The sequence below is a fragment of the Vulpes lagopus genome, chromosome 10 (genome assembly GCF_018345385.1).
Source record: "Vulpes lagopus strain Blue_001 chromosome 10, ASM1834538v1, whole genome shotgun sequence".
Taxonomy (NCBI): domain Eukaryota; kingdom Metazoa; phylum Chordata; class Mammalia; order Carnivora; family Canidae; genus Vulpes; species Vulpes lagopus.
This window is the reverse complement of record NC_054833.1, coordinates 91,359,049-91,383,556: the sequence shown is the minus strand read 5'-3', so window position 1 is coordinate 91,383,556 and position 24,508 is coordinate 91,359,049. Positions and strand designations below refer to the sequence as shown.

General features: G+C 62.3%; 1 protein-coding gene across 2 annotated transcripts in view; it reads left to right on the top strand.

Moving 5' to 3' along the window:
* The window catches only part of ZFPM1 (zinc finger protein, FOG family member 1), a 69,731-nt gene that overhangs the window by 21,689 nt on the left and 23,534 nt on the right, over positions 1-24,508 (top strand). For both annotated transcript variants that reach the window (XM_041772032.1, XM_041772031.1), the window contains exons 2-3: positions 5,243-5,371; positions 8,066-8,194. In XM_041772032.1, coding sequence (XP_041627966.1) covers positions 5,284-5,371; positions 8,066-8,194 — 217 coding nt within the window. In that variant the 5' untranslated portion in view covers positions 5,243-5,283. The remainder of the gene's footprint in view (positions 1-5,242; positions 5,372-8,065; positions 8,195-24,508) is intronic.

Below are 24,508 nucleotides of genomic sequence, written 5' to 3'. Positions count from 1 at the left end.
CTGGCAGCACTGCGCCCCCAACCGCCCACCGACTGCCCAGGGCCAGTGAGACAGGAGGCCAAGGCCTGCCAGCACTGCCCCCTTCCAGCCCCCACCCCCAGAGGGCAGGTGTGCCCCCCCCCCCCCCCCCCCCGCCGCCGGAGAGTTGAAACAGTAACAGCAGTTGTAATAATAACCTGTCTGTGCTCAGTACCAGGGCACCACCGTGCTGAACCCTGACCCCAGCCCTGCTTTCCATGTGGAAACCAGGCCCAGGGAGGTGTGGCCTGCACAGGGCCACCTGCCTCCATGTCCTGCTCTACCTTCTGCCTGGAATGCTTTTCCCTGGCCCAGTTCCAGGCCACTCCCTATCCCCTTCTAGATCTCTATCACTTGTTGCCTCCTCCAGGAAGCCTTCCCTGACTGGCACCTACACCTCTCCTTCATGGCAGTGGCCGCACTTGCATTTTTAAATTTGCTTTCTTGGAGAGTATGTTCTGGTTACCCTGGGGTCTCCAAGACCTGGGACAGAGTCCGGCCCTCGGTGGACCCAGGAAAGGTTGGCTGGGTTAATGAATGAGGGAGTCAAGGAGGGGTGAATGAGAAAGCAGTGGTTGAGGATGAGGCCCAGGGTGAGGGCCCCAGGCACTCCAGCAAGAGGGGCAGGGCTCCATGGCCCATCAGCGTCCACCCACCCCCAGGCCAAGGGGCCTGCCTTCAAAAGCCAGCCCTGATGCAGGAGGGCCTCTGGGGCAGTTGTGTGCCCCTCTGTCTTCTCTGTAAATGGGATATAAGAAGCACCTCCCCAGAGGGGCATAAACAACCAGTGCTAGGGGGGCACAGGTCAGAGCTGCAGGTAGACTCAAGTCTGTGGTCAGGCCCCAAGTTGGGTGGGAGGCTCCAGGGGATTGCTGTGGTCATGGAGTGCACGTACAGTCACCTCCACTGGATATGGGTATAGTGTGTGGATCAGCCAGGACCAGCAGGAGGCCCGGGGCCTCTGGACTCCCCGCCCAGTGCTCGGAGACACCCTCACCAACTCCCTGCCTGACAGGTTCACCCAGGGCCCAGCATCTGAGGGGATTTTACTCCCTCCACAGAGACCAACTCCGGCTTCCTTAGAGGCGGTCATTCAAAGGGCCCCCCCACCAGCTGCCTCGCCATCAAAGCCAGGAGGGGCCATTAGCTGTGCAGCTCGGGGACTCGGAAGGGAGCGGGGATCATCCCACTGCACAGAGCCTGTCTCCGTAATTCAGTCTTAAAGCATGAAGAACGGGAGTTGATGAAATTCTGCTATCAGCGCCCAGCCAATATGCAAACTATCTCGCCCCCAATCAAATAGCTATTATGTTTTCATTTCCATTTCCACGTCCGGCTTAATGAGCAGGAGACGGATCGGCGCGGGGCGTCTGCTCGCCATGATAACTGAGGGGCTCCGGGCAGCAGGGGCAGCGCTGCAACTGCCATCATTACCGCCGATGCCCCCAGACAGGGTCCAGCCTTGGGCACTGGCCTCTCTGCCCTGCTGGGCCATGTGGTCGGTGTCACCCTCGATCCAGGTACCCAGAGGGAGAAGGGAGGCATGGGGCCACCCCTGTGCAGCAGAGGGCTTTGACTGAGCCAGTGTCTGCAAGGGGGCCGTCCGTGTTTGCAGAGGGTCCTGGCCTGCCTATCCCCACCACTGCTTCCTCAAGGGCACTGTGGACAAGTAACCTCGCTTGCTGGACCTCAGTTTACTCGTTTGCAAAGTGGGCGTGACCTCTGGGCAGTGTTGAGGGGCCTCAGAGGAGATCCGCCCATGGGGACTGGCTCAGGGCCCTGCCTGCCATCCACACACACTTTCCCCACCACCCCTACACTCTGGACCACCAGGCAGGGGTGATTAAGGGAGAACACTGTAAATGCTGAGCACAGGGCTGGTGTGTGACAGTGGTGCTTTGTAAGAGCACGTGCCACCCCAGGCCCCGACCCCATCCCCCAGGCCCTGCTGCACAGCAGGCAGTGACAGCTAATGATGTTTAGTGCTCACTATGTGCCAGGCCCTGAGCTCAGACGCTTCACCCTGTGAGGTAGGAGCTATTGTGGTTTCCGAGCACCGAGAGGTAGAGTGCCTAGCCTGAGGTCACACAGCAAGGACACTTGCCGTGTGTGGATTGGCCTAGCTCTTGAGGTCTTTGGTCAGAGAGTGCCCCCAGGGGCCAGGCAGGGGTCATTCCTGGCATAGGGCAGCCAGGGAAGCAGCAGTGTCCCCTGATGTGTGACCAGTGGAGGGACCTTCCTCCCTGAGCCGTGGGTGGAGTGGGACCCCAGGGTGTCCCGGGGGCGAGGTGGCATGCTCTCGGGTGCTGAGGCAGGCATAGCGCAGCCTTTGCCATGGCACATCCCGCTCGTGGGCTTGGAGCGATTTGCTGCTTGGCGGCTGTCTCTGGCATTATCAGAGCGGCTTTAATTGTGCTGGAACTGAATTAGCGGCATTAGAATAAATTGCAGCAGCCCGGCAGCCTCTTTCTTCACGCTCGTCGTCACGCCTTTGTGCGGAGCGGGGGCCTTTGTTCTCTCATAAACGGACCCGCCACAAGCTTGGGGCCTCCCTGGGTGGCGGAGGCCCACCTGAGCGAGGCTCCGGGAGTCGGGGCTGTGTCCCCAGGGTCAGGCCCAGGTGGGGAGGGGGTGGTGGGCTTTGCCCCGGCATCTGCCCCCGTGCCCTGGTCCCCACCGGCCCTGAGAGCAGGGGGCTTCATACTGGTCCAGCAGAGCAGGCGGCCAGGTCCTACGGCCATCAGCAGGAGGGACCGCAGCTCAGGCCCATCCACTTGCAGCTCTACACGGGCCACAGGAGGTACGGGAAGGTCTTGGAGGGTCCGGCCGGAGGGCTGACCCCAGAGGCCAGGGTGGCTGCAAGCCTGCTGGCCACTGTGACCAGCTCAGGGCCAACCCCAGCTGGAGGCCAGCCTCCACCGCAGCCTCTGCTTCCCTGCCCAGATCACGCCAAAGGAGGTCACAGCAGGTCAGGCCTCCCACCTGCCCCAGGGGCACAAGGTGGACCGGTCTGGGGTGTGCCCAGTCCTCCTCAGAGCCTCCTCGGTCCATGTGAGTGCGTTGACAAGAAAGCAGGAGACTTGACCTGGGGCTGGTGCTGGGCAGTCTCAGCCCGGCCACTGGGTGGAGAGCACCTGCCCATCTCCTGTAATTACGGCTCTGGAGTGTCCTGGGGGGTGGGACTCAGGTTGGGAGCTAGAATCCAGACGGCTGCAGCTGGGAAACACCCTGCCTGGGACTCTCTATGGCTCCCCAGTGCCTCTGGGACTAGGACCTGCTCCTCCCCCAGCCTCTCTCCAGCCTCAAAGCCTAGCTCAGTCCATCCCCAGGGCCTCGGCCCAGAGCCCTCTTCCCACTGTCTGCCCCTCTGAGCCCCTGTGCTCTCCTCCTTCATTTACTCCCATTCCTCACTCAACAGCACTTCCTGTTTGAGGCCTGTCTCTGGTTCTTGATGGTCTTCCCAGGGGGCCTGGGAGTACCCTCCAGAGTCCAGGTGTCCCGGGTACCCCTGCCCCCGGATGTCAGCGGGAGGTAGGAAGGGCGTCCACCCCGCTGTGGACACTTGGTTTTCCTTGCTGAGGCCGGTCACGTCTGCCTGGGACCAGGGATTTGAGCTGAAAGGCAAACAAAACGAGCTTGCCCACCTCCCTGCTCCATGGAAATTGCTAGACGGGGAGAGTCAGGCTGGAGCCTCATTTCTCACAATATTGCTCATTCCATCAGAGTCTCCCTGGACCACTGCCACGAGCCAGCTCCCGTGGCCCGTGGTGGATGCTGGCTGGCAGCAGCAGGCTTCACCCCTGGGTAAATGCAGCAAAGGAAGGGAGTGAGACAGGGCTCCAGGAAGAAGACTAGGGGTTTGGTGAGAAGCCTCTGAAGCTGGACGAATTCTGGTCTCTCTCGGTGTTTTCTGGGGAGGAGGCACAGGCCTTCACCAGATCCCTACACGGGTCATGATGCACAAGAGGTCACAGAGGCATGAGTCCTGTCGGATCTCCATCGACCACTGCTTGCTTGCCTCCAGGGACGTGGAGCTCAGCCTCTGAGAGGTGGCCCTTCTGTTCCATGTGTCTCGGGTGCCATCAAGAGCAAGCCCTGTTCCGTCCCTCGGGCACTCCTGACGAGTGGTTTGCAGGTGTTGTCATGGCTTCCAAATGTTTCTTCTTGCTCTTTCCTCAGAGCTGGGGGGCCTGGCTGCTATGGGGTTGGCATCCAGGCCCCAGAAGACCCTGCCCCAGGGCCACACCCAGATGACAGCATCATCTCCCAGACGACTGGGGGGCAGAGTAGGGGCAGGACAGGTGGCTAGAGGAGCAATTTGGGAAGGTAGCTAGGGCAGGAGGCAGCTCTGGGCCACAGGCCCAGGCTGAGAGTGTGGGATGAGGAAGGGTACCTGCTCACCACTGTTCCCTCTGCCCGCCCCCTGGACACACGGCTCTGACCTCAGGGATGGAGGCTGCTGTCCTGACCAGCAGTTGGGGGTGCCCTGGCGGGGCTGGCCTCTCAGCTAGCTGTAAGGCAGGCTCTGCGAGCACCCCCTGTAGGAGCCCCCCAGGGAAGGTGGGGGCTGGGATGAGGTGGCCAGGCCTGTGCCCCATCAGCCATTTCTTCCTCCTGTCAATTTTTCTGAGCACTTTCTGTGTGCTGGACATGGGGCCTACCCTCTGGAAACTCCCAGACCTCAGCACCTAAGTGCGGGGCTTCTCAGAGGACCTGTTCTGGGCCCGGGCTGGGGGGCTTACCCTCATGTCTCAGGGGCTATGGATGTGCTTTGGGGCTCTGTGCACCCCAGAAATGTGTACCTATGGGTCAGGCAAGGGCTGTGGTTCATGCAGCCCTCAGAAGCCCCCAAACCAGCGGAGGCACCATTGCTGGTCTCACAGCTTAGAACAGAGTAGAGGGGATAGCGTGCCATCCCCTGGTTCTAGTGAGACCCCAGGAGGGGCCAGGACTACCACCCTGGCAGGAGGGGGTCAGTGGGCCAGCAGAGATACAGAGCTGGTGGGGGCAGGCAGCTGGGGTGACCCCAGGCGCTGGAACCGTGGCAAATATTGGGGTTGATACACAGGTGGGGTGTGAAGACAACCTGGGGGTGCCCCCTCACAGCCTCTGGCCCTGTGGGGTGGGAAAGCCTGTGTGCCCATCTGTGCCCAGGACGGGGTCAGGAGCCCAGGTGCCATTGCCCCTCAGAGCCTCATGGATGCCCTCCGGGCTGTGTCTGCAGGTTCCCTTGGAGACGTGGAGGCTTCAGAAGAGGCCCAGGCCATGGACACCAGCCTCCCAGAGCAAGAGGCAGGAGCACCAGAGCCCGAGGCCGTGGAAGAGCCCGAGCCCCTCAGCCCTTCCAGTCCAGGTGAGTCAGTCAGTGGTGGGTACATGGCAGGCCAAGCCTGATAGCCTGCGCTGCCCCAAGCCTTCCCATGTCCTCACCTGTGCCTTCACGGGAGCTGGGTCCTTCTGGGGACGCTGTTTCCTCCTCTGTGAGGTGTGCGTGAAGCCTGCTGATGTCTGGCGCTGGCTGCTGGGCAGCGGGTGGCCAGGGGCCTGACCCTTGGGGGCCTGAGGGGCCAGGGGCAAGAGATGTGTACACCCACACCACAAGGGGCTCTGGTACAGATGGGGAGATACAGGCCCCGATGGAGAAGGTCTAGCCATGGCCACAGAGTGACCTCAAGAAAGCCACACCCCCCAAAAAAAATTTTAAAAAAAAAAGGGGGGATCCCTGGGTGGCACAGTGGTTTAGCGCCTGCCTTTGGCCCAGGGCATGATCCTGGAGACCCGGGATCGAATCCCACATCGGGCTCCCAGTGCATGGAGCCTGCTTCTCCCTCTGCCTGTGTCTCTGCCTCTCTCTCTCTCTCTCTCTCTATCATAAATAAATAAATTTTTAAAAATTAAAAAAAAAAAAAAGAAAGCCACACCCTCTGCTAGCCTCCATTTACCCACTGTGGGAGCGGGCAGTGGGCTTCAGCACACATGGTCTCAGAGCATAGCAGGTTCTCCTGCTGTTTTACAGACGAGGGAATGAGGCCCAGAGAGGTTAAGTGACTTGCCAATGGTCACACAGCCTGTAAAGCAACAGTGCAGCAATCCGGCCCCAGGTCTGGGTTTAGGTTGATTTCCCTCCATATCATGTCTGCTTCCCCCGCCCCCACCCCTGGCACCAAAACCTTTCCTTGGGCCTCCTTGGTGGCAGTTTCAGGGGTGGGGGGTGGTGCTGGGGAGACACTGGGGGTGAATCAACCTGACACCAGGAAGCCTGCTCTGGACAGGTCCCCAGCGGACCTCAAAGGGAGGGCAGCTTCTCTAGCCAACTGTATCCCAGACGCCCCTGGGAGGAAAGAGCTCCCAAGGTGAAGGTGGTGTGGGAGTGGTCAGCACCCTCACCCCTGTTTCCCTGAGGAGTAAGTTTGGCATGGGGGATCCAGTCTGCCTGCTGAGCCCAACTTCTCTCCCTGCCTGCCTGCTGTTGACCATGGCCGGGGTATCTTACCCCCACTCAGGGCTGGGATGCTCTTTGCTCACGGAGGCTGAGTGACCCCCAGGCCGTAGTGTGGCCGGGAGATGTAGCCCTGAAGTGAGCTGTCTCGGAAGGCCATGGTGGGTGGCATGACCAGGAGTGCGGGAGAGAGGGGGTAGAGGCTGGTGACACTGAGCAGAGACTGGAAAGATGCCCAGAGAAGGTGTACCAGGTGGCAGCCGACCCCTGCCAGTCCCCTCGGGACCTTTGCTCTGGCGAGTGGGTGGCAGAGCTCTGCTGGTGGGGCTGGGGTGCAGAGATCTCAGGCAGTCTGTGCTCACTCCGGGCACCCCACCCCCAGCATTTCCCTGTCTCGAAGCATCTGCCCCCCCACCCCAGGATGGCCACAGGCCAGGCGCCCAAAAAACCCCATCCTCTGAGATCTGCTGGCCCCTGTGCCCCTTTCCACAGTGGCAGGCTCATTAGGAGTGGGGACTGAGGCTCCCATCCCCCAGTGCTCCCAGGGACAGTGGCCGGGGTGTCCTTGTCATTCATGACTATGCCCTCTGCCACCTGCCTCATCATCCAGGCTGGTGGTGCAGCCCGTGTGCCCCCAGCTTTTCCCCAGGACCCGAGCCTCACTGTCTGTGTCCATGTCTGGGTGGCTGCAGGAGTGCACAAGGGGCCCCTTATCACCACTGCCATCATTGCTGCTGTGAGGTGCTGTGCACTAACGGGGGCGCCCTGATCTGCCAAAGGGCAAGTGGCTCTTACTGGTGGACTTTGACCCGGTGGCTTTCCAGGGGAGCCAGGCCCCTTATCTGATCAGCTAGCCAGGGCTGTGCAGGATGGGGGCGGGGCCCGGGAAGGAGCTGGAAAAAACAGCCGGGGTTGCACCTGGCACAGGCCGTGGTGATAACGCAGCGAGCGATGGGGGAGATAAGGCGGCGGGAGCAATATCTGCCTCTCGGGCGGGCCCTGCGCGGCTCCCGCGCGATGGCTGGAGCTCAAATACCAGCCACGTTGATTTATAGCCAAAAATAATAGGACTTTTATACTGTGTGATTGATTTATTTGATGTTAATCACAGCCCTTATCTCGGGTATTAATAATCTGCCGGGCGTGTGACGTCACCAAGGGGGGGCTTTTATGGGAGCTCATCGATTGGGGGCTGCGGGAGTTATCTGGCTCAGCAGGGAAGGCAAATATGCCCTTTGGGCTGGAATTGGGTGCAGGGCCTGGCTTGAGGGGCCCCCAGCTGCCGATGGAGGAGACCAGGGAGCCAGAACCTGCACGTGTGCCCGCTGGCCTGGGTGTGCCTTTGAGGCCACCCTGCCCTCTAATTATTAACTGCAGCCGGAATAGCAACCACAGCTGCAATTAATGAGGGGATGAGGGGTTCTAAAGGCTGAGGACAAAATTGAGGGGTCTCTCCCCCCTTTAGAGCTAACCTGGGTACGGGGTGACCTTGGGCATGCACCCACCCACTTGGGCCTCTGTGTCTCTCCTGGCCACAGGGTGAGGTGGGCAGGTTGGGAGAGTCGGCGCCCAGGGATGGCAGGGCCTGACGGTCTTCTCTGTCTGCAGACGCTAACCCCCCACCCCCACCATCGCCACCGCCCCCCACGCCCCCAGGAGGCCCTGAGGAGATGGAGGGGCAGGAGGAGCCAGAGACCACGCTGGAAGAGGAGTCCGGTGTCTCCTGGAGTGGGCCAGGTAAACCACACCTGTGGTCAGGGGTCGGGGTCTGGCAGCCCCAAGACCCAGTCTTCTGGGAGTCCTGATGGCATGGGTGGGACGGGCCTCCTTCGCCTTCTGGCTGAGGAGGTTACTGGCGACCCTCTGGGCCAGGACCTGTACTCATTCCAAAGTCCAGCCAGCCTGTGGGGCCAGTGACACCGCTGGGGGCCATACCAGTACGCCGAGCTACACCCCATGCCCACATGTCCTGAGGGTTCTGGAGAGGCATTCCCATCAGATTGGAAAAGAGGGCAGGGAAAAGCACGAATGGAACTGGGGACAGCCAACGCCAGGGAGGTGGTGTGCCTGGAGAGCCATCCCAGGGTGCGGAGGGGAGTTTGGCAGTGCAGGGTGCAGGCCTTGGCTCCACCTGCCCAAGGCTGCAGCGCAGGGAGCGTCTTGAGGGTGGTTTTGTGCCACCGTTGTCACCCTGACCACCAATTTGCAGCCAAAATTCTGACTGTGGCAGTTGTGGGAGACATGTCCTCCCTCCTCCCATTGTGAGGAGGGGGATCCTGGGCGTGCCATGTGTTTCCATTCTGCATAACTCTGGGGAATGTGGGGCTGCATGTTCCATCTTTGGGCACCCGTATGGCTGGTCCTCAAGGGCTTGGGGCAGGGTCTTTGGGGAGTGGAGGCCGTGTACTCGGGCCAGGCGTGTGCAGACGCAGGAAGCATTCATTGAGTACCTGCTGTGTACCAGACACACAGCGTGAGCAGGTGGTCCTCAGGGAGTATGCAGGCAGGTATAATAAGAGTGAGGCTCAGGGACAGTGGGGAAGAGCCCACGGTAGGGCCTTGCCTTGCTGTAGGGTCAGGGGACCCTCATTCCTCCTTTCAGGCCATGGGAGGGACAGGTTGGCCTGGCAGTCACAACCAGCATAGTGACCCCCACCTCATGCAGAAAGCACGTCTGCTCTCAGCCTCTCTCACCTGGATGGGCCTGGTGTTGCCCAGGAGCAGAGCATCCTGAGTAAGACAATCCTGGGGGGATCCCCTCTTCTGCCCCCAGCAAGGAAGCAACACTGCTGCCCCTCAAAAGAGATGTGGCTCCGTGTCCCTCGGCCCCTACACCCCCCATCTTGGGGTCCCACTGATAGCAGAGGAGGGGCCCGTGCCCTGGCAGAGAACATGGCAGCAGTGTGTCCTGTCTCCACCGAGGAGCAGCTGGCCAGGGGCAGGACATGGGACTGTGTGTCCTTAAGGCCCTCAGTGCCTAGTCAGGCACCACTAAACCTGACACCTGTGGGTGCTGGGGTCCACCCTGGGGCCTTTCTGCACAAAGGGCAGTGCTATGAGGCTGGGCAGGGACCCTGTGGTCAGGCTGCCTCAGTTTCCCCAGCTGCAGATGAGGCAATAGCAAGGGCCCCACAGAAGCTAGGTCAGCCCTGCCCCGGGTCCAGTGGCCTGTCACATTCCAGTCTTTATCAGGAAACTTTGTGCTGAGATGGGGGGGAGGTAGGTACCATCTACTGGCCTGAGAAACCCTGACTGGCCGCTGGGCAGGTGACAGGCTGAGGCCGCAGCCGTGGAGGAGAGTGGCCGTGGGGAGGAGAGCACAGGAGACCCCACACCAGCCTGAGGTGGGCATGGGGGTAACCTCTCCCAGTTTATGGAGGACACTTGAGCACAATGTGACCAAGGGGCTTATCCGTGCTCACCCAGCTGGGAAGCAGCAGAGTAAGGGACAGACCCAGCACCCGGCTCCAGAGCAGGGCCCCCCTCACCCTATGGGGTTAGAATCATCACCCCCGTTTTTATAGATGGAGCCACAGAGGCCTCTAGAGACTGGAAGCTGACCCCAGGGCAAGGTTGGCCAAGGGTGGCTATGGTTGAGGGCTGGGGTGCATCCTCTGGGGCCAGGGGGCTCCCTATCATCCTCCGCAGATAGAAATTTCTGTGCAGTGGGCAGCGATGGGCCGATAAGCTGCCGCTGGCCAACCGCCGTGGTGCCTGCCCCCTATCAGACCCCAGACAGGCCACACTTATCGTCCGCCAGGGAAGCCAGAGAGGCCCGGCGGGTCCTTATCTCAGGGGGCCGCCCGTGCCAGCGATGGGACAGTGGGGCTTTGCCAGGGCCTGGCCAGGCCGCTGTCCCCAAAGACAATGCCCACCCCAGTGACCTGCTATGGGCACGGGGAGGGCAATCGCGGCCTCTGCCCACAGTCCTGGCCTGCCCGCCCCCCTTCTCTGAGCCTGAACCGCTCCGCCCATCCTGGGAGAGCACCTCTACTCCCTGTGTCTCAGGGTCTGTGTCTTGTCCCTGGCTTGCAGCCACTGCTCTGTCCCCACCACCCATCCTGGGGACCTGGCTTATGAAGGCAGCCTGGGGGACATCAGCCAGCTTGAGCCCCAGTGCACCTTGCATTGTCTGGCTTTAGAGCAGTGACTGGGCCCCTAGCATCTCCCATTTGGCCTGCATGAGGCAGGACTCGGTCACCTCCCAGAGTCTAGGGCTCAGCACACATCTGGCACAATGTGTACTGCTTACCTACACCTCTCCTCTATGGCTGTCATCTGCTGGCCAGGGTCAGGGTTCACGGGGCTTTCGGGGACCCCGTCCTTTCCCCCTCTGTGGGACCCATCACCCAGGGAGCCCCAGGAGCAGGTGACTGCAGCCCAGCAGAGTGACTGGGCCTCAGGGCCTCTCTGCCCCAGCACAGCAGGTCCAGTGGGGCCCGCCCTGCCTGAGGTCAAGGCCCAGAGCAGATGGCCACGAGCGCCCCCAGGAGGCACCCCCAGGGCACCAGGCAGGACACACCACAAACAAAGGGGCGGTCCTAGATGTGCAAGGGCGTCACAAACACTGGAGTGTGGATGGATCTGGGACTCAAGAGGGAATTCACTGTCTCCTTGATCTGTTCCTGCCCCCACCTGATACCTGGTGATCCCAGAGCCCCAAAAACAGTCTAGGGAGGTGCTCAGGGATGTGTCTTCATTTTAAAAAGTTGTGAGCTGTATTGGCAGCTGGTGACTTAGTTCTCAGGAGTTGCTGGTCACCTGGGAACCCCTGGCTGTGCTGAGAGGCAGGGTGTGCCCTGGACCAGGTCCAGCTTTGCTGAGCAACTGTGGGCTGGTTGCTGACATCTCAGGGCCTCTAAGAAGAGCAGTAGCTTCAGGGCAGCCTGTGAAGAGGTCATCCCCACAGCACACAGAGGGCAAGCCCCAGCATCCTCCTCCTGCCCGGGTAGCCTGGGTTCCTCTGGGAGCTGAGGTATAGGCAGGAGCCCCAGGAAGGAGGCACTCAGGACAAAAGGCACTGCACCCCTCAGCCAGCGCAACCACATGGCCCCAAGGTAGGGGAAGGCCTCTGTTCGCAGCGTGGTCTCGTCCCCCTGGACACTGTCCCCTGCCCTGGACACAGGAGTCCCCCACTGCACCTGGAGCCAGCTCTCCTGCCACTCAGGAGCCTGGGGCCAGGCTAGGCTGGAGACCCAGCTCAGCACTACTGTGTAGTCTCAGGGGTGTCCCCTCTGTCTTCTGAGCAGTGGACAGTAGCTGCCACCACAGTGGGTGAGGGCCTACACCCACTGCTAGATGGATGCCCTCTGCAGTGAAACGGGTTGGTGTGCTAGGATGTCGTCCATACCGTGAGCTCAGACCAGCCAGTCAGTGAACTCGGAAGTATGCGAGGAGGGAGGCAATCCCGGTGGGAGAGAGGCACCCCCTGCACAGCCCTATAGGGCAAGGAGAACCTATGGTACAAGTGGAGAGCCTGTATAGGGCCTCAGGGGTGCGAGGGAGGCCCCGGGCCTGAGCGAGGTGCAGGGAGGGCAGGGAAGGGGTTACAGCCCAAGGTGGCAAAGGTACCCCCAAGGGCTCGGGGAGGGGGTGCTGGGCTGGGGGCTTTGAAGAGAAAAGGAATTGGAGGCAGGAAGGGGACAAGCTCAGTATTTTTATCTTTGAAATGACCTTGTGCGCTGGAGGGGCTGGCTGTTTAAAATTCTGATATGCAAATGCCTGAGAGCTGTAATCTGTAATCCCCAAAGCATGTCTGGAGGGCAGCTGGCCAGGAGCTCTCTGCCTGTGAGGGGTCGGCCCCCCTGCCACCATCCCATTCCCTGCCCCCCGTCTCCCCACCCAACATCTAGAATAGAAAGAGCAGGAAGGCAAGCAGGCAGGCAGCCCCTGTTGGACTGAGAGCCTCCAGGATCCCATCCTGAATGAGAGTCCCAGGCCCATCACCTATCTCCTGGTCCCCATCTGAGCCTCTGTCCAGTGGCAGTTAGTATGCCCTTGGCCTGCCTGGCCAGGTCCCAGGGAACTAGATGAAGGGAACAGCTGTGTGTTGTGGGGTGGGGCGTTCCAGGGGCGTCCTGGAGCCTCCTCTGCAACCAGCCTCGTGGGGTACCCCCCGGCCTGAGCAGACCCTCAGCCAGCAGAGGGAGGGGGACATTCCCTGGCTGCCTGGGGCGGGGTGGCCTCCTCTGGCCTCCCTCCCTCCCTCCGTCCCTGCCTGCTGTGCCTGGCACAGGGCAGCCAAGAACCGCTCTCCATCTGCCCCCCTGGGAGGCAAGGTCCAGATGCCCTGGATGGGGAGCAGCATCACCAGCTGCTGAGTGCAGGGCTGTCCGCTACAGGTGCCATGCCAGGCAGGGAGCCGACAGTGAACCTGTAAGACCCACAGGGGCTCCCCACCAGCTCTGGGGAAGGAAGAAGGCAGGCGGTGGTGAGGGGCACACACGGTGGCCAGCTTTGTGATCAGAGCCCCAGGAGTGGGGTTTCATTCACCCACAAGTGCCTTGGAGTCTGGAACTCTTTCCTGATGACCACTGTTTATGAAACAAAATCTGATTGGCCAGCATCAGGTGTTACTTCTTTTGTCCTCATCTCAGGCCCTGGAGGCAGAGATGGGGAGGCTGGCCATGTCCTCAGAGCCCTGCAGGTCAGCAGAAGCTTCCCCACGCTGAGGCCTAAAGGACCAACAGGAGTGGTGTGCTGGTGTCCAGGCAGTGAGCTGACATGTGCAAAGGCCCTGAGGTTTGAGCAGCGTGGGTGTGGCTGGCACATTAGACAGGATGGGTGCAGATGGGTCAAGGTTTGGGCTCGGTGCCATGGAGCATAGGGAGATGCCATTGCTGTCTTGCCTATAAAATGAGGGACTGGAAGGTTTTAAATGAGCTGTTTGGTTTGCTGCCTTGCCGGGGGCACAGTGCTGTGAGGGGCCAGAGGAGGCAGCTGCTTCCTGCTGGAGCTCTGGAGTCTGTCCCCACCAACCCCTGGGGTCCTGGGGAGCCTGCTGGAATCTCCACCCCTGGAGTGTAAGCAAGGGCGTTGGGCTGGCTATCTGGGCCGTGCTCGGCTGACTAATCTCACTACTGGAGTTTCTAGGCAAACCTCAAGGTTTGTTATCGGGCAGCGGGCGGTCGGGCTGCCGAGGCAGGACAGGCTGTCCTGATGGACAGCCCGGGAGATGGACCGATAGGGCCTGGCCGCACATCCCCTCCCACCAGCTCGGCATGTGTGGGTGGGAAAAATCATTTCAGCTATTTGGCGTTATCGTGGGGCCTGGCACTGCAGCCCGATAGGCCTATTTGTCTTAGATTAACGAGTGGGGGAGGGGTGAGGGAGAGGGCAACGGCGGATGGCAAGGGTCAGCCTGGGGTCAGCTCCATGACCAGACTCAGGGGCTGGGTCAGGAGCCAGCTCTGGGTGTCCCAGGGAAGGGCGTCCACACCATGGGGCCCCTGGGGGACGTGTGCCAGAGACCCACGCAGCAGGCCCTCCCCATATTCTGAGCCTCCCCTCTTCACAGCTGAGCAGACCGACTCCAAAAGATGGGGGGCAGTCCTGAGGGGGAGTGTTGTGCACCCCTGGGTCGGGCATGCCGCAGTTGCTGGTGACAGTGGGGGTGGTTCCCCCTTAGGGGTGTGTCGTGGGGGTGACACAGGCCATGGAACCAAAAGAGCACAGTACCTATGGCCCAACAGTAGGCAAGAGGAGGCCATTTATTCACTCCACAAACACTTGTACGTGTGTTAAACACCTGCCTGGAGCCAGCAGTCAGGTGACTGGGGAGACGGACTGCCTGGAATGGGGGCAGTGATGTCACGCGAGGGGGAGCCATGCCCCACCAAGCCCACCCTGCACCCAGACCAAGAGGCGAGAGCCACTGCTCTGGGGCTGGTGCACCAGGCAGAGGGCATGGTCAAGGCAAGAGCCCCAAGGCCAGAGCATACCCCACTAGGTCCAGGGTGAGTGCAGGGGTGAGGAGGGAGGAGGCAAGCTCAGAGCAAGGGGGCTGCATCACAGAGGTGGTTGTCTTGGAAACGGAGTTCAGCTGTCACAGGTTCCGCCAGCACAGGCCCAGGGTGGCTGACTGATCGATGGCCACCTTGGCTGCCCACCGCCCCTGGCCCTAAGCCAGAGCTTTAGTCCCTGGGCCAGGGGAGGGGCCTGAACCCTCCGCCTGTCCACCTCTCTGAGCAAAGCTCTGTGGACAGGGCCCCCAGACCAGGGCTGACGGAGGGGCCATGCATGAGCCGGGGGCCTGTAATCTGTGGCTGGCCGGGCCCACACACATGCCCGGTGGGCACTGGGGGCCGGGCGCCAGGCTACACACAGCATCCCGGGAAGGCCAGGTGCAGAGGGGGGTCTGCAGCAAGACCTTCTTGTCTCCCTCTGGTGGGGGCCCTTGAGGCATGGAGCTGGCCCCAGTTGCCCCCGGGGCTGGGGTGCTGACCCCTTGACCTGGGGCAGCTCCTCACTACGATTAGTGGCTCCTTACCACGGAGGTGCCACCCACCTGGCATCCAGATGGGCCCTTGGCTAGTTCTGTCTTCCACCCCCAGCAAAGACGCCCGGGTCCCAGGTCCCCTAGGGGACCTATGAGGGGGCAGATGGCCAGTGAGCAGCTCTTCAGCAAGACTCAGACCACCATCCTGCCAGAACTCATCCCCATTTGCTCACTTGCTTGTGCTTTGGTTCATTGAGCACCTACTACTAGACTACCTACTGTCACCTACTATCTAGCCCCTGGACTAGACAATGGGGTCACAGCATGAATAAAACAGCCTGGCCACTGCCCTCCCGGAGCCACAGCCCATGGCAGAGAGACAAGGACTAGACACTAACGCCAGGAATGTTGACCAAGGAGAGCAGAGGGAAGGGGGTGGCACCCACGGGGATGTGCGCAGACCACACACGGCGACCGCACACAACGGGGGAGCCACCCTATGGGGTTCAGCCCAGCAAATGCCCTGCATTGGGTCTGCGGGGTGGAGGGAGGGCTGGAGGCTGGGGCTGACCACTGTCAGGGCTGGACTGGATGGGTTCAAGGGTGGACTTGCGACCCCTATGAGATGCTGCACTCTGTTCTACAGATGTGGACACTGAGGCTGCCCCAGTGCTACTGCTGGACGCTAGCACTGGAGGTGCTAGACCCCCATGGGGGGACTGAGCTGCCTCCTGGGGAGTGGCCCTCTCCTAGCCCCATCACACACAGTCCTCAGGGACTCTCCCAGCCCCTCCCCTGGTGTAGACACTGCCTGATGGAGGGCAGACGGGCAGCACAGTGGCCGACAGGGAGCATGGTCAGGGCCCGAGTCCTCCGCCATCCGCAGCGCGTGGAGGCCCAGCCTGGCCGCCTGCCCTGTACTGCCCGCTGACCTCACCGGCCTTCCGGGAGTGGCTATCTGTGGCCAGGGTGGCCTATCTCGGCCGCAGGCGCTAATCGAGCCCGGCTTCCTCCTCCGCCCTCCCACCCGGCTTCCTGCCCCAGCCAGACCGCCCCCTGGCCCCAGGCTGTGTCTGTGTTGCCGCCTGGGCCCTGCCAGCGCCTCCCAGATGTCAGGGCGCTGCCAGTCTGGGTCTGCCTGGCTGCACCTGGGGGGCCCCTTCCAGAACTTTCCTTCCCTGTCCTCCTCCTAGACCCAAACCCAGACTCTCCCCAGCCAGGCCATGTGGCTGAGCTGCATCAACTCAGTGTGCTCAGCCTGTGGCCTCCACAGTGAGTGGGCCACAGACACGGGCCTGGGAGACACCCAGGGGACAACAGGGTGGCATCTGACACAGGCCCTTCCTGCCACAGCCTTGCTGTCACCTACACACCAACCAGCAGGGCTCCCACCCTGAGACCAGCACTGGTCCTACCACTTGGACTCCTCTTGTTGGTGTCACTATTGGCGACACTAACAGTGGTACTGTCCCTATCGTGTTAGCCCTGGCCAGTGGGGTCCCCACCATGAGCCTCCACCTGTCCCCCCTCACTGGGCTCCTAGGCCTACTGTGCCCGTCCGTGGGCTTGGGCTGCTTCTCGGGGACAGGGACAGGGTATCTGGGCTGCCTGGAGGCATGAGGAGGGCTGGGGCTGGGCTGGGGTTGGCGGGCAGCAGAAGGGCCACACGGGCAGGGTGCAGCAGCCCCTGGGCACGGTGTGGGCCCTCCCTGTGGCCATGCAGCCTCTGCTGGGGTGGGCCAGCATCTCCATCAGGCTGTCCCCCCTGCCCCGGGACGGAGACCAAGGCAGTGCCGCCCTGGTGCCAGCCACCGGCTGTCACAGGATCCACCCCAGCCCAAGAAGTGGGTGTCAGTCGTGCCCATCTGACACATAGGGAAACTGAGGCTGGGGGACATGCAGCGGCCCTCTCAGAGCCAGGATGGGAGCCGGGCCCTGCCTGCAGCCCTCCTGCCCACCCCTCGGGCTTTGACACGCCGTTCTCCGAGACCCCCTCCCCTACTGCCAGCCAGGGCTCGCTCTGTATTTATTTATTTATTATTCCTCTATCTTTGTACGTAACTTCTGATTTCCTCACCGTGTTTTTCCATTACGGCGGCGGTGGACGCGGCCGATAAGATCGGTCCCCGGAGATGGGACAAAGGGGCCGCCATTGGCTCGAGGGCTGGTCATATCCTGCCCGAAAGGGCCGGGCTGGGCCCGAGATGTGGCGTGATGCTATCACTGGGGCTTTTGTGTGTTGTCGTGGGGAGGGGGCCCCTCGTCCGCCCACCCCCCTGCCCCAGACCCGCCTTCACCCCCACAGACAGAAGGCAGATGCCCCTCCTCGCCGCCCGCCCCCAGAGGACCAGGCCGTGGCCAGGCAGGTGCTTGTAGGTCAGGGCCTGCACGGGGCGGGCTGCTGGGCCCTCGGCTTCCCTGAGCCTGGGTCGTACCCCTGCCACCAGCGCTCACAGACACCCGAGTGCTCTGGCTGGAGCTCCAGCTTCTAGGAGTTTATCCCAGAAGAGTCCCCTCCCCATGGACAGGCCGAGGGTGGCGAGGAGCACCCTCATGGCCATCTTGATGATAGGAAGCCATTATTTATTTTTTGCTGACCTACGAAATCTCTGTGAGAAGAGGGAGAAATGATTCTAAAAGAAGCAAATTCCCCACGAATCCCTAGACGTTTGCCCTTGTGCGCACCTCCCCGCACACGCTCGCATGGGTTGGCCATGTGCAGCCCTGAAGGCTGCAGGCAGTAACAGCGGGTTTGGGGCTGACGTCAGGTGGCCGCGCTACCGCTGCCTTGGTCCCACTCTCCCAGCCTTTACTGGTTCTGCTGAATTCCCCTTGCCCCGCCCCACGCCTGGGGCAGCCGCAGCCCCTCCCCTGATGGCCTGGGCACCTTGCCGGGTCTTCGAGGGCACGTGCTGCCGCCCTGGCACATGAGCAACAGGCAGGGGTGGAGGTGGGAGTGAGCCCCGCACTGCTGAAGCAGAGACACCCTCGGGGTGTCAGCCATGGGCTCAGCGAGAAGGTGCAGAGCCCCGATTTGGGGCCCTCTGGGGTGAAGAGGTGAGGTGGAAAGGAGCTGTATGTGCTTCATGTGGAGGGCAGGGCTTTCTGTGTCCAGGCCTCTCGCCCCCCTTTCCCAGGCCCCAGCCCAGCCCTGTGCCCTGTCTCCCCATCCACGGACCTGAGGGACAGAGCACTGGATAGGGCTGGACCCCTTGAACTCAGCCACCCACCTTTCCATGTGGCCAGGTCCTCTCTGACCCTCGGTCTCGCCTGTGAAGGGGGAGAACCACCCCCACTATGGCATGGTGGGAGGGGGAGGGGGCCCTGAAAGCAGGTGTCTGAAGCTTCCACACAGTGCGGGCCTCTCCCTGGGACCCAGCTTCTCTCCCATGTGCAGGGGCGTCCTTCGTTGGGTGGGACCAGTGAGAGATGCAGGACTTGTAAAGGATCTGCAGGTGCTCCGGGATTATTGCCTTTTCTGGGAGGATCTCCATAACCCCAAGGGGTTCACTGGGCCATAGGCAGGGGCTCTGTCCCATTCTCCATGACAGCGGCTAACCTCAGTGCTTGCTGTTACTCAGGCCCCACCCCTGGCCCCTGGCAGTGGCAGCAGGAGGAGGGCTGTCCCTTCACCCTTGCACCCATCTGCTTCTGCCCAGACCTCTCCCTGCCCACCCACCTACCCGTCCACCTACACAGGAGAGTCTGGGCCTGGACCCCTGGCCACGTCCCAGCCCAGGCAGGGAGCAGGGTGGGCTGGCCAGGCTGGAGGCCAGGAGCTGGTGAGCTGGAGGCCAGTTGGGAAGGAAGGGCCCTCAGTGGCGTTGGCCCTGGGGGCCAGGACACCGATAGGAGCCAGAGGAGCTGTTTGCACAGGAGGCATTTCTTTGCCTTATCACACATCCTGCTTCCAGCCTGCTGCCAGGACAGAACAGGGCTGGGAGGGCCGGGGACCCCCACCCTGGTTCCCAGGCCTCAGGGTCTTCCAAGGCCAGAGTAGCCAGGCCTGGGGGCTGATGGGACTCCTTCTACCCACTTCCTTGCTGGGAAGACTGAGGCCAGGAGACCCAGGGCAGTTGGCTCTTCATGAAGGCCGGAGGGACTGTGAGTTCTCAAACAGTATGGTGCCAGGAAGGTGACATCTCAGGACTCTTCAGAAACCTTGGGGTGATGCAGGGCAGCAGCCAAGGCCCAGCATGCAGACCACCCCGTCTCCTGCCCATTGAGCTGCTCCTGGCTTTGGGGGGGCGGGGTGGGGGGAAAGGCATAGTATCTGGGAGCACAGCCCTCCCCCAGAAACCCTGGGTTGGAGGTCCAGATGGGGCGACCAGAGCTTGAGGCAGCCTTGCCATAACGTCCCCCAGACCCCCCTCTGAGCTGCCTGCAGGGCCCCTTCCGAGGCTCGCCCTGTCCAAGCCCTGCAGACCCCCTTCCCTTAGGGCTGTCACCCCATGGAGCAGGATCCCCACAGGCCCCACCCTGCACTGCCCGAGGATCCCTGGAGGCCCCAGCTCCACCATTAGCTGGGGCCAGGGTTCAGCCCGATAAAGATGGGCTGTTGTTCTGTGTCAAAAAATCAATACTTTCCAGCGATGTTCCAGCGATAGGAAGAGAAGTTCCCAGGCACCAGCTGGTGGGTGGGGCGGGGGCAGAGCTGGGGGCTGCAGCGCCCCGGGCTGCCCTCCCTGCCCATCCTGCCCCCTGGTCGGGGCTGTAGACCCACAGAGGGGACCTCAGTGCCCAGCCTCCCGCCCTTGCTACCCCGGGGCCAGGCAGGGTGTTGTGGGGAGGTTCTGGGCCATGGCCCTTCTCCCAGACCTATGGCTCATCGGCTGCTCTGGGGTGTCTGGCACTGGCTCTGCTTCATGCCACCACCCTCCAGCCCAGCTGCCACTGGGTCCCAGGCTCTGCAAGGGCGTCCCAGACACAGCCGTCCATAACCCCGGCCTGAAGGTCCAACGGCCCACGGGAGAGGCTGAGTGAATGGAACAGAGCGTCCCCCCCCCCACCCCGCCCCAGCCTTAGGTCAGAGGGTGGGACTCGGGGGCGCAGCAGAGCAGGATGCCAATGACATCGCCCCCACTGCCAAACCAGGGGACGGGCATACAGAGGTCCCAGCCAGGGAGGGTGTCGATAGCCATGTCCTGTGGTGGCACTGTGCCCGGCACCCGCTGGCCCATAGCAGAGCTGACCTCTGTGTGCCCCGGCCAGCGCCCCCCACAGCTGGTGCCCAGGAATGTCGCCTGCCTGCCAGCTCCACCCCCAGGCTCAGGCCCGCCCCACGTGATACAGCCAGAGACACGCTGGGCTGGGCTGGGCTGGGCTGGGCGAGCCTCACTGGGCGGCAGAAGGAGGGTTAGGACACGTGGCACCACGCCCAGTGGGCGGGCACATGGGATATAGGGCCACATCCAGTGGAAAGTACCCCCAGGCAGGTGCAGTGGGCCAGGCAGGCCGCTGGGGGCTCCTGGCAGACAGTCCCCTGCCCCAGGAAGGAGCTCCTGATGAGGCCTCAGGGTCTGAGGGCTGGGACCCACCGGCTCCAGCCTTGCCCCGCTGCTTAGGAAGGAAGGTTCTGGGCTTGAAACCCTTTGAAAACCTCAGGCCTGGATGAGAAAGAAAGCCTCCTCCAGGGAGGCCTCAGGCTCTGCACACCCCACCCAGCCTGGACGCTTGGGGTGCCTGGGGACCAGGTGAGGCTAGACACCTACAACCAGGCCTAGAGGCCAGTGGGGGGCCTCTGAGGGCAGAGGGCACCAGGGGCCAGGGCCAAGAAGCCAGGAGGCCCTGCGCAGCGGGTCAGGATGCTCCCCGGGAATGATCTCTCTGACTCCCCATCCAGGACATGGGCACTGGCCTTGGTCTGGGTCATATCCCCAGTGTCCAGCACTCCGTACGGAAGCTAACACAAAGATGGCTCAGGACTGGCCCTGTGGCAGCACCCAGAATAGGTGCAGGGGGTGGGCCGTTGTCCCCGGGAAAGGCGTTCACTCTCTGAGCAGCCACAGCCCTGCGGGAATGTGAGCCTGGCTCTGCCACGCGTGAGCCCAGAAGTCCCAGATCATAGGGGAAACCTGATTTTTGAATGATGACAGCCAGGGTCCTTGTTTGTATATGTGTTCTCAGGTCACAGGTCCTGGCCCTCCCACCAGGGTCTGGCGCTCCCAGGCATGCTCTGTGGGGCAGCCTGGGTGGACAGCCTCACCCTGGGCCCCTGGGAGCCACTAAAACTCTGAGACTTTAGGTGACTTGAGCTGGTGATCCGGTGTGCATCTGTGGCCCCTACCTGGTCTGATCTGGCCGGCAACGGCGCACGTCAGATGCCCTGGGGCCTGGGCATCAGGATCCTCTCCCATCTGCCCCACTCCATCTCGTTGCTCCTACCTGTGAAATGGGGACAGGGCTGTGCTCCTGGTCTGGGGCGCCCCACCACTTGGTGTGCCAGGTTCACTGTGAGTGAGGACATGCTGCCTGAGTTGGGGTCACTGGGCTCTGTGGCCTCAGACAATCCCTCAACTTTTCCAAGCCTTGCTTTTCTCAGCTGGCAGAGAGCAAGGGAGATGGACCCCAGCACTTTATCCCCGTTGTTCAGGTGTGGGAGCCTGGGGCCTGAGGTGGGGTGGGGTCTTCCCAAAGGTACTATGCCCCCTATCCCCATGACAGGGAGGGCTGGAATCAGGCTCCGCCCCTTTCTTCCTGTGGCATTCAGGTGTGGCTTGATCCAGGGGACATGCTGGCTGGCTGGTGCCCGTAGCTCTGAGTCTCCTGATCCTGGGGGCCCAGACTGTGGCCTATATGCACTCCCTGTGCCCTGCATGGTGGGGTAGCACTAAAGACAGCCCCAAGCCTGTCAGCACCCTGGGGCAGGGGGTTCCCATTGCCCCAGGTCTAAAGAGGCCAGCCCAGGGGAGAGGCAGCAGCAGGACAGGCTCCTATGCAGCAGCTGGCAGCCCACCATGCACAGAAACATTGCTGATCCCCCTGAACATGCTCCACACCTTCCTTGTGCCCCCAGACAGGGGCCTCCTGCTCAGCCTGCCCCTAGCCCCCTCCTCTGGCCTCATTACCGCATCTGTAATTAGGAAGCAAAATAGCGGCCAATGGGGTAGGCCCAGCAGGTCAGGATGTTCCCAGGAACTGATGGGAACTTGCCCCCTCCAACCAGATCAGGGAAGGACTGCACACGCTGTGGCACCATCACCCCCATCCCGACTAGCAGGCTCCGTGGCCACAAGCCTGGGGCTCCTGAGCTTCAGCTGGTGCCCACCTACCTGGCTGGGCTCTCAGCTCATCTCAAGATGACCATCCAGGAGGCGGCCCTCCATGCCTGCCCATGGCCCCTGATTGGGGCATGCACGTGACCAGGCTCTGCCCGCACCCCTCATGTGCAGGTCCAGGTCTCCCCATGTGCTGAGCCAGGGGTACCCAGGTGGGCTGGTGGTGGCTCAGAGGCGGGAGTGGGGGCCGTGTGGTGCTGTACCTGAGCCCATAGGAAGCCCCCTCACCACCCAGAGCGGGCTCTGGTGTCGTCTGTTTTAAGAGTAGGTCACCCCATGGCCCAAAAGGCTGAGAGCCCTGACTGCTGGGGGGGCGTGCTCGCTGCAGCGCTCACAGAGCACTCGCTGTCCGGCCTGTCCTGGGCTCATCTCACAGCGGCAGAAACCAGGGCTGGGAGGAAGTGACCGTCCAGCAGGGAGATGGCCATGGTGGGACACAGACCCGGGTTCTAGAGCTCTTGGGGCTGGCAGAGGCTTCACCACGCCCACCTCAAAGTAGCGCCGTTCCAGTAGGATGGTCAGCCCCTGGACAGTGGCCACGTGGGGCAGGAGGAGGAGCTCCCCGGCCTCTCCCTGTCCTCCTAGGACCCCACCTGCCACCGAGCTCATGGCTGTCTCAGGAGGGTTATGCTGAGGGCCGGGAAAAGGACTTTCAGCCAGGAACCTGGGCAGGTCACCCCACGTGCAGGCCCCAAGGCTGGTGCTCCAGGTCACCAGGGTCCAGGGAGCAGCATCTGCAGCGGGAGGGGCTGAGCGAGTGAGGAAGGGGTCTTCCCGGCTCCTTGTCCTGGGACAGCGTGTGCTGGCTGACCCCGGACCGCCCTGCATCTGCCCTGTGACCTTGGAGAGCTGTTCACCCTCTCTGGGCCTGGTTTCCATGCTGGCACAGGACGTTTGGAACCACACATGGCTTCCTAGCCTGCCCTGCTCTGGGCCACACCCACAGAGAGTTCTGGAACCCCACAGGGTAGGGCCAGCTCGCTCCTGGGGCTTTCTTCCTTTCCTTCTCCCTCTTTTTCTCTCCCTTTTTGGTGACTTTTATCAAAGGCAAACAGCGTGATCCCTGAGATAGGGCCACTCCTGACAAGGCTGGGGCCAGCTGGCCCATGGGAGCCAAGGGTGGGGCCAGGCGATGGGCCGGTTAGATCAGTGAGTGCTGGCGGTGACCCGAGTCCAGTGTGAGGGCTGGGGCTGCAGGGCAGCTGGACTCTGTGCTCTGCTCTGGGGGCCACTGGCCATTAGCACGAGCGCAGCCGGCAGGGTACAGAGGCAGCCCCCGAGCTCAGACACTCCCACAGACCACTGGGCTCCCCCTGTCGAGCCACAAGCTAGCCTGGCAGCCGGGGGTGGAGGCTGAGGCCTAGCAGGCTCTGGAGCCTGGTGGTCTGGGTCGGAGCGCGTCTGACAGGGGGAGCCCGTCAGAGCTCTGACAGGGGGAGCCCGTCCATCAGCAAGGTCTGGTCAGGGCTGGGCAGGATTCTGCAGACCAGAGCATCCTCACTGGCTCACCCTGCACGTTGTGGAGGCTGGCGCCCAAGGGCTCTGCAGGCTGTGAGGTGGGGCGGGGCGGGGGCTGGGGCTCAGTGGCCACCCCGGGCTGCGCCACACCACCTGGGACAGCCCAGGGAGGAAGAGCAGTGCTGGCCTCAGATTGACATGCTCGCTTTACCCAGAGCTACCAGCCCAGCAGGTAAACTGAGGCCGGTGGGCACAGGGCAGAGGCAGGACCTGGCCCTGGCCTGCTGATTCCAGACCCTCGTTCTCTCTCATGACACCGGCTCTGTCAGGACCCCAGAGGTGGGCCTGGAGCCGGCCTGGGGTGGCCGGCAACGCTCAGCCCGGCCTCCTTTGTCCTCTCAGGACGCCGTCTGAGAGCTTTGGGACCCAAACAGACGTTAAATCGTATAAATATGCAAGGGCTGGATCTGTCATCTGCTTCCTCACAGATGCTTGGGGGGCGAAATTGAATCCCCGTGCAGCGTGTTTGTTCTGGAAATAACGTGCGTGGGGTTGTTTGCCGGCATATATTAGTCTTCGTCCTGATGCTGCATCTGTAGTGATAGCCTGACCCCTGTGGGGCCCCTGTGGGGCAACCCCCTCCCCAAGGAGGCCCCTGCAGAGGGGAACTGAGGACAGGGACAGGGCAGGTAGGGGCCCGTCGGCTGCGCTCCTGCCTCCCGCCCAGCAGTGTCCCCGCCTCCCCCCTGCAGCTGTGTCCCCACCTCCCCCCCAGCAGTGTCCCCACATCCCTCCCAGCCATGTCCCCAATTCCCCCCCCAGCCGTGTCCCCACCTCCCCCCCAGCAGTGCCCCCACGTCCCTCCCACCCAGCTGTGTC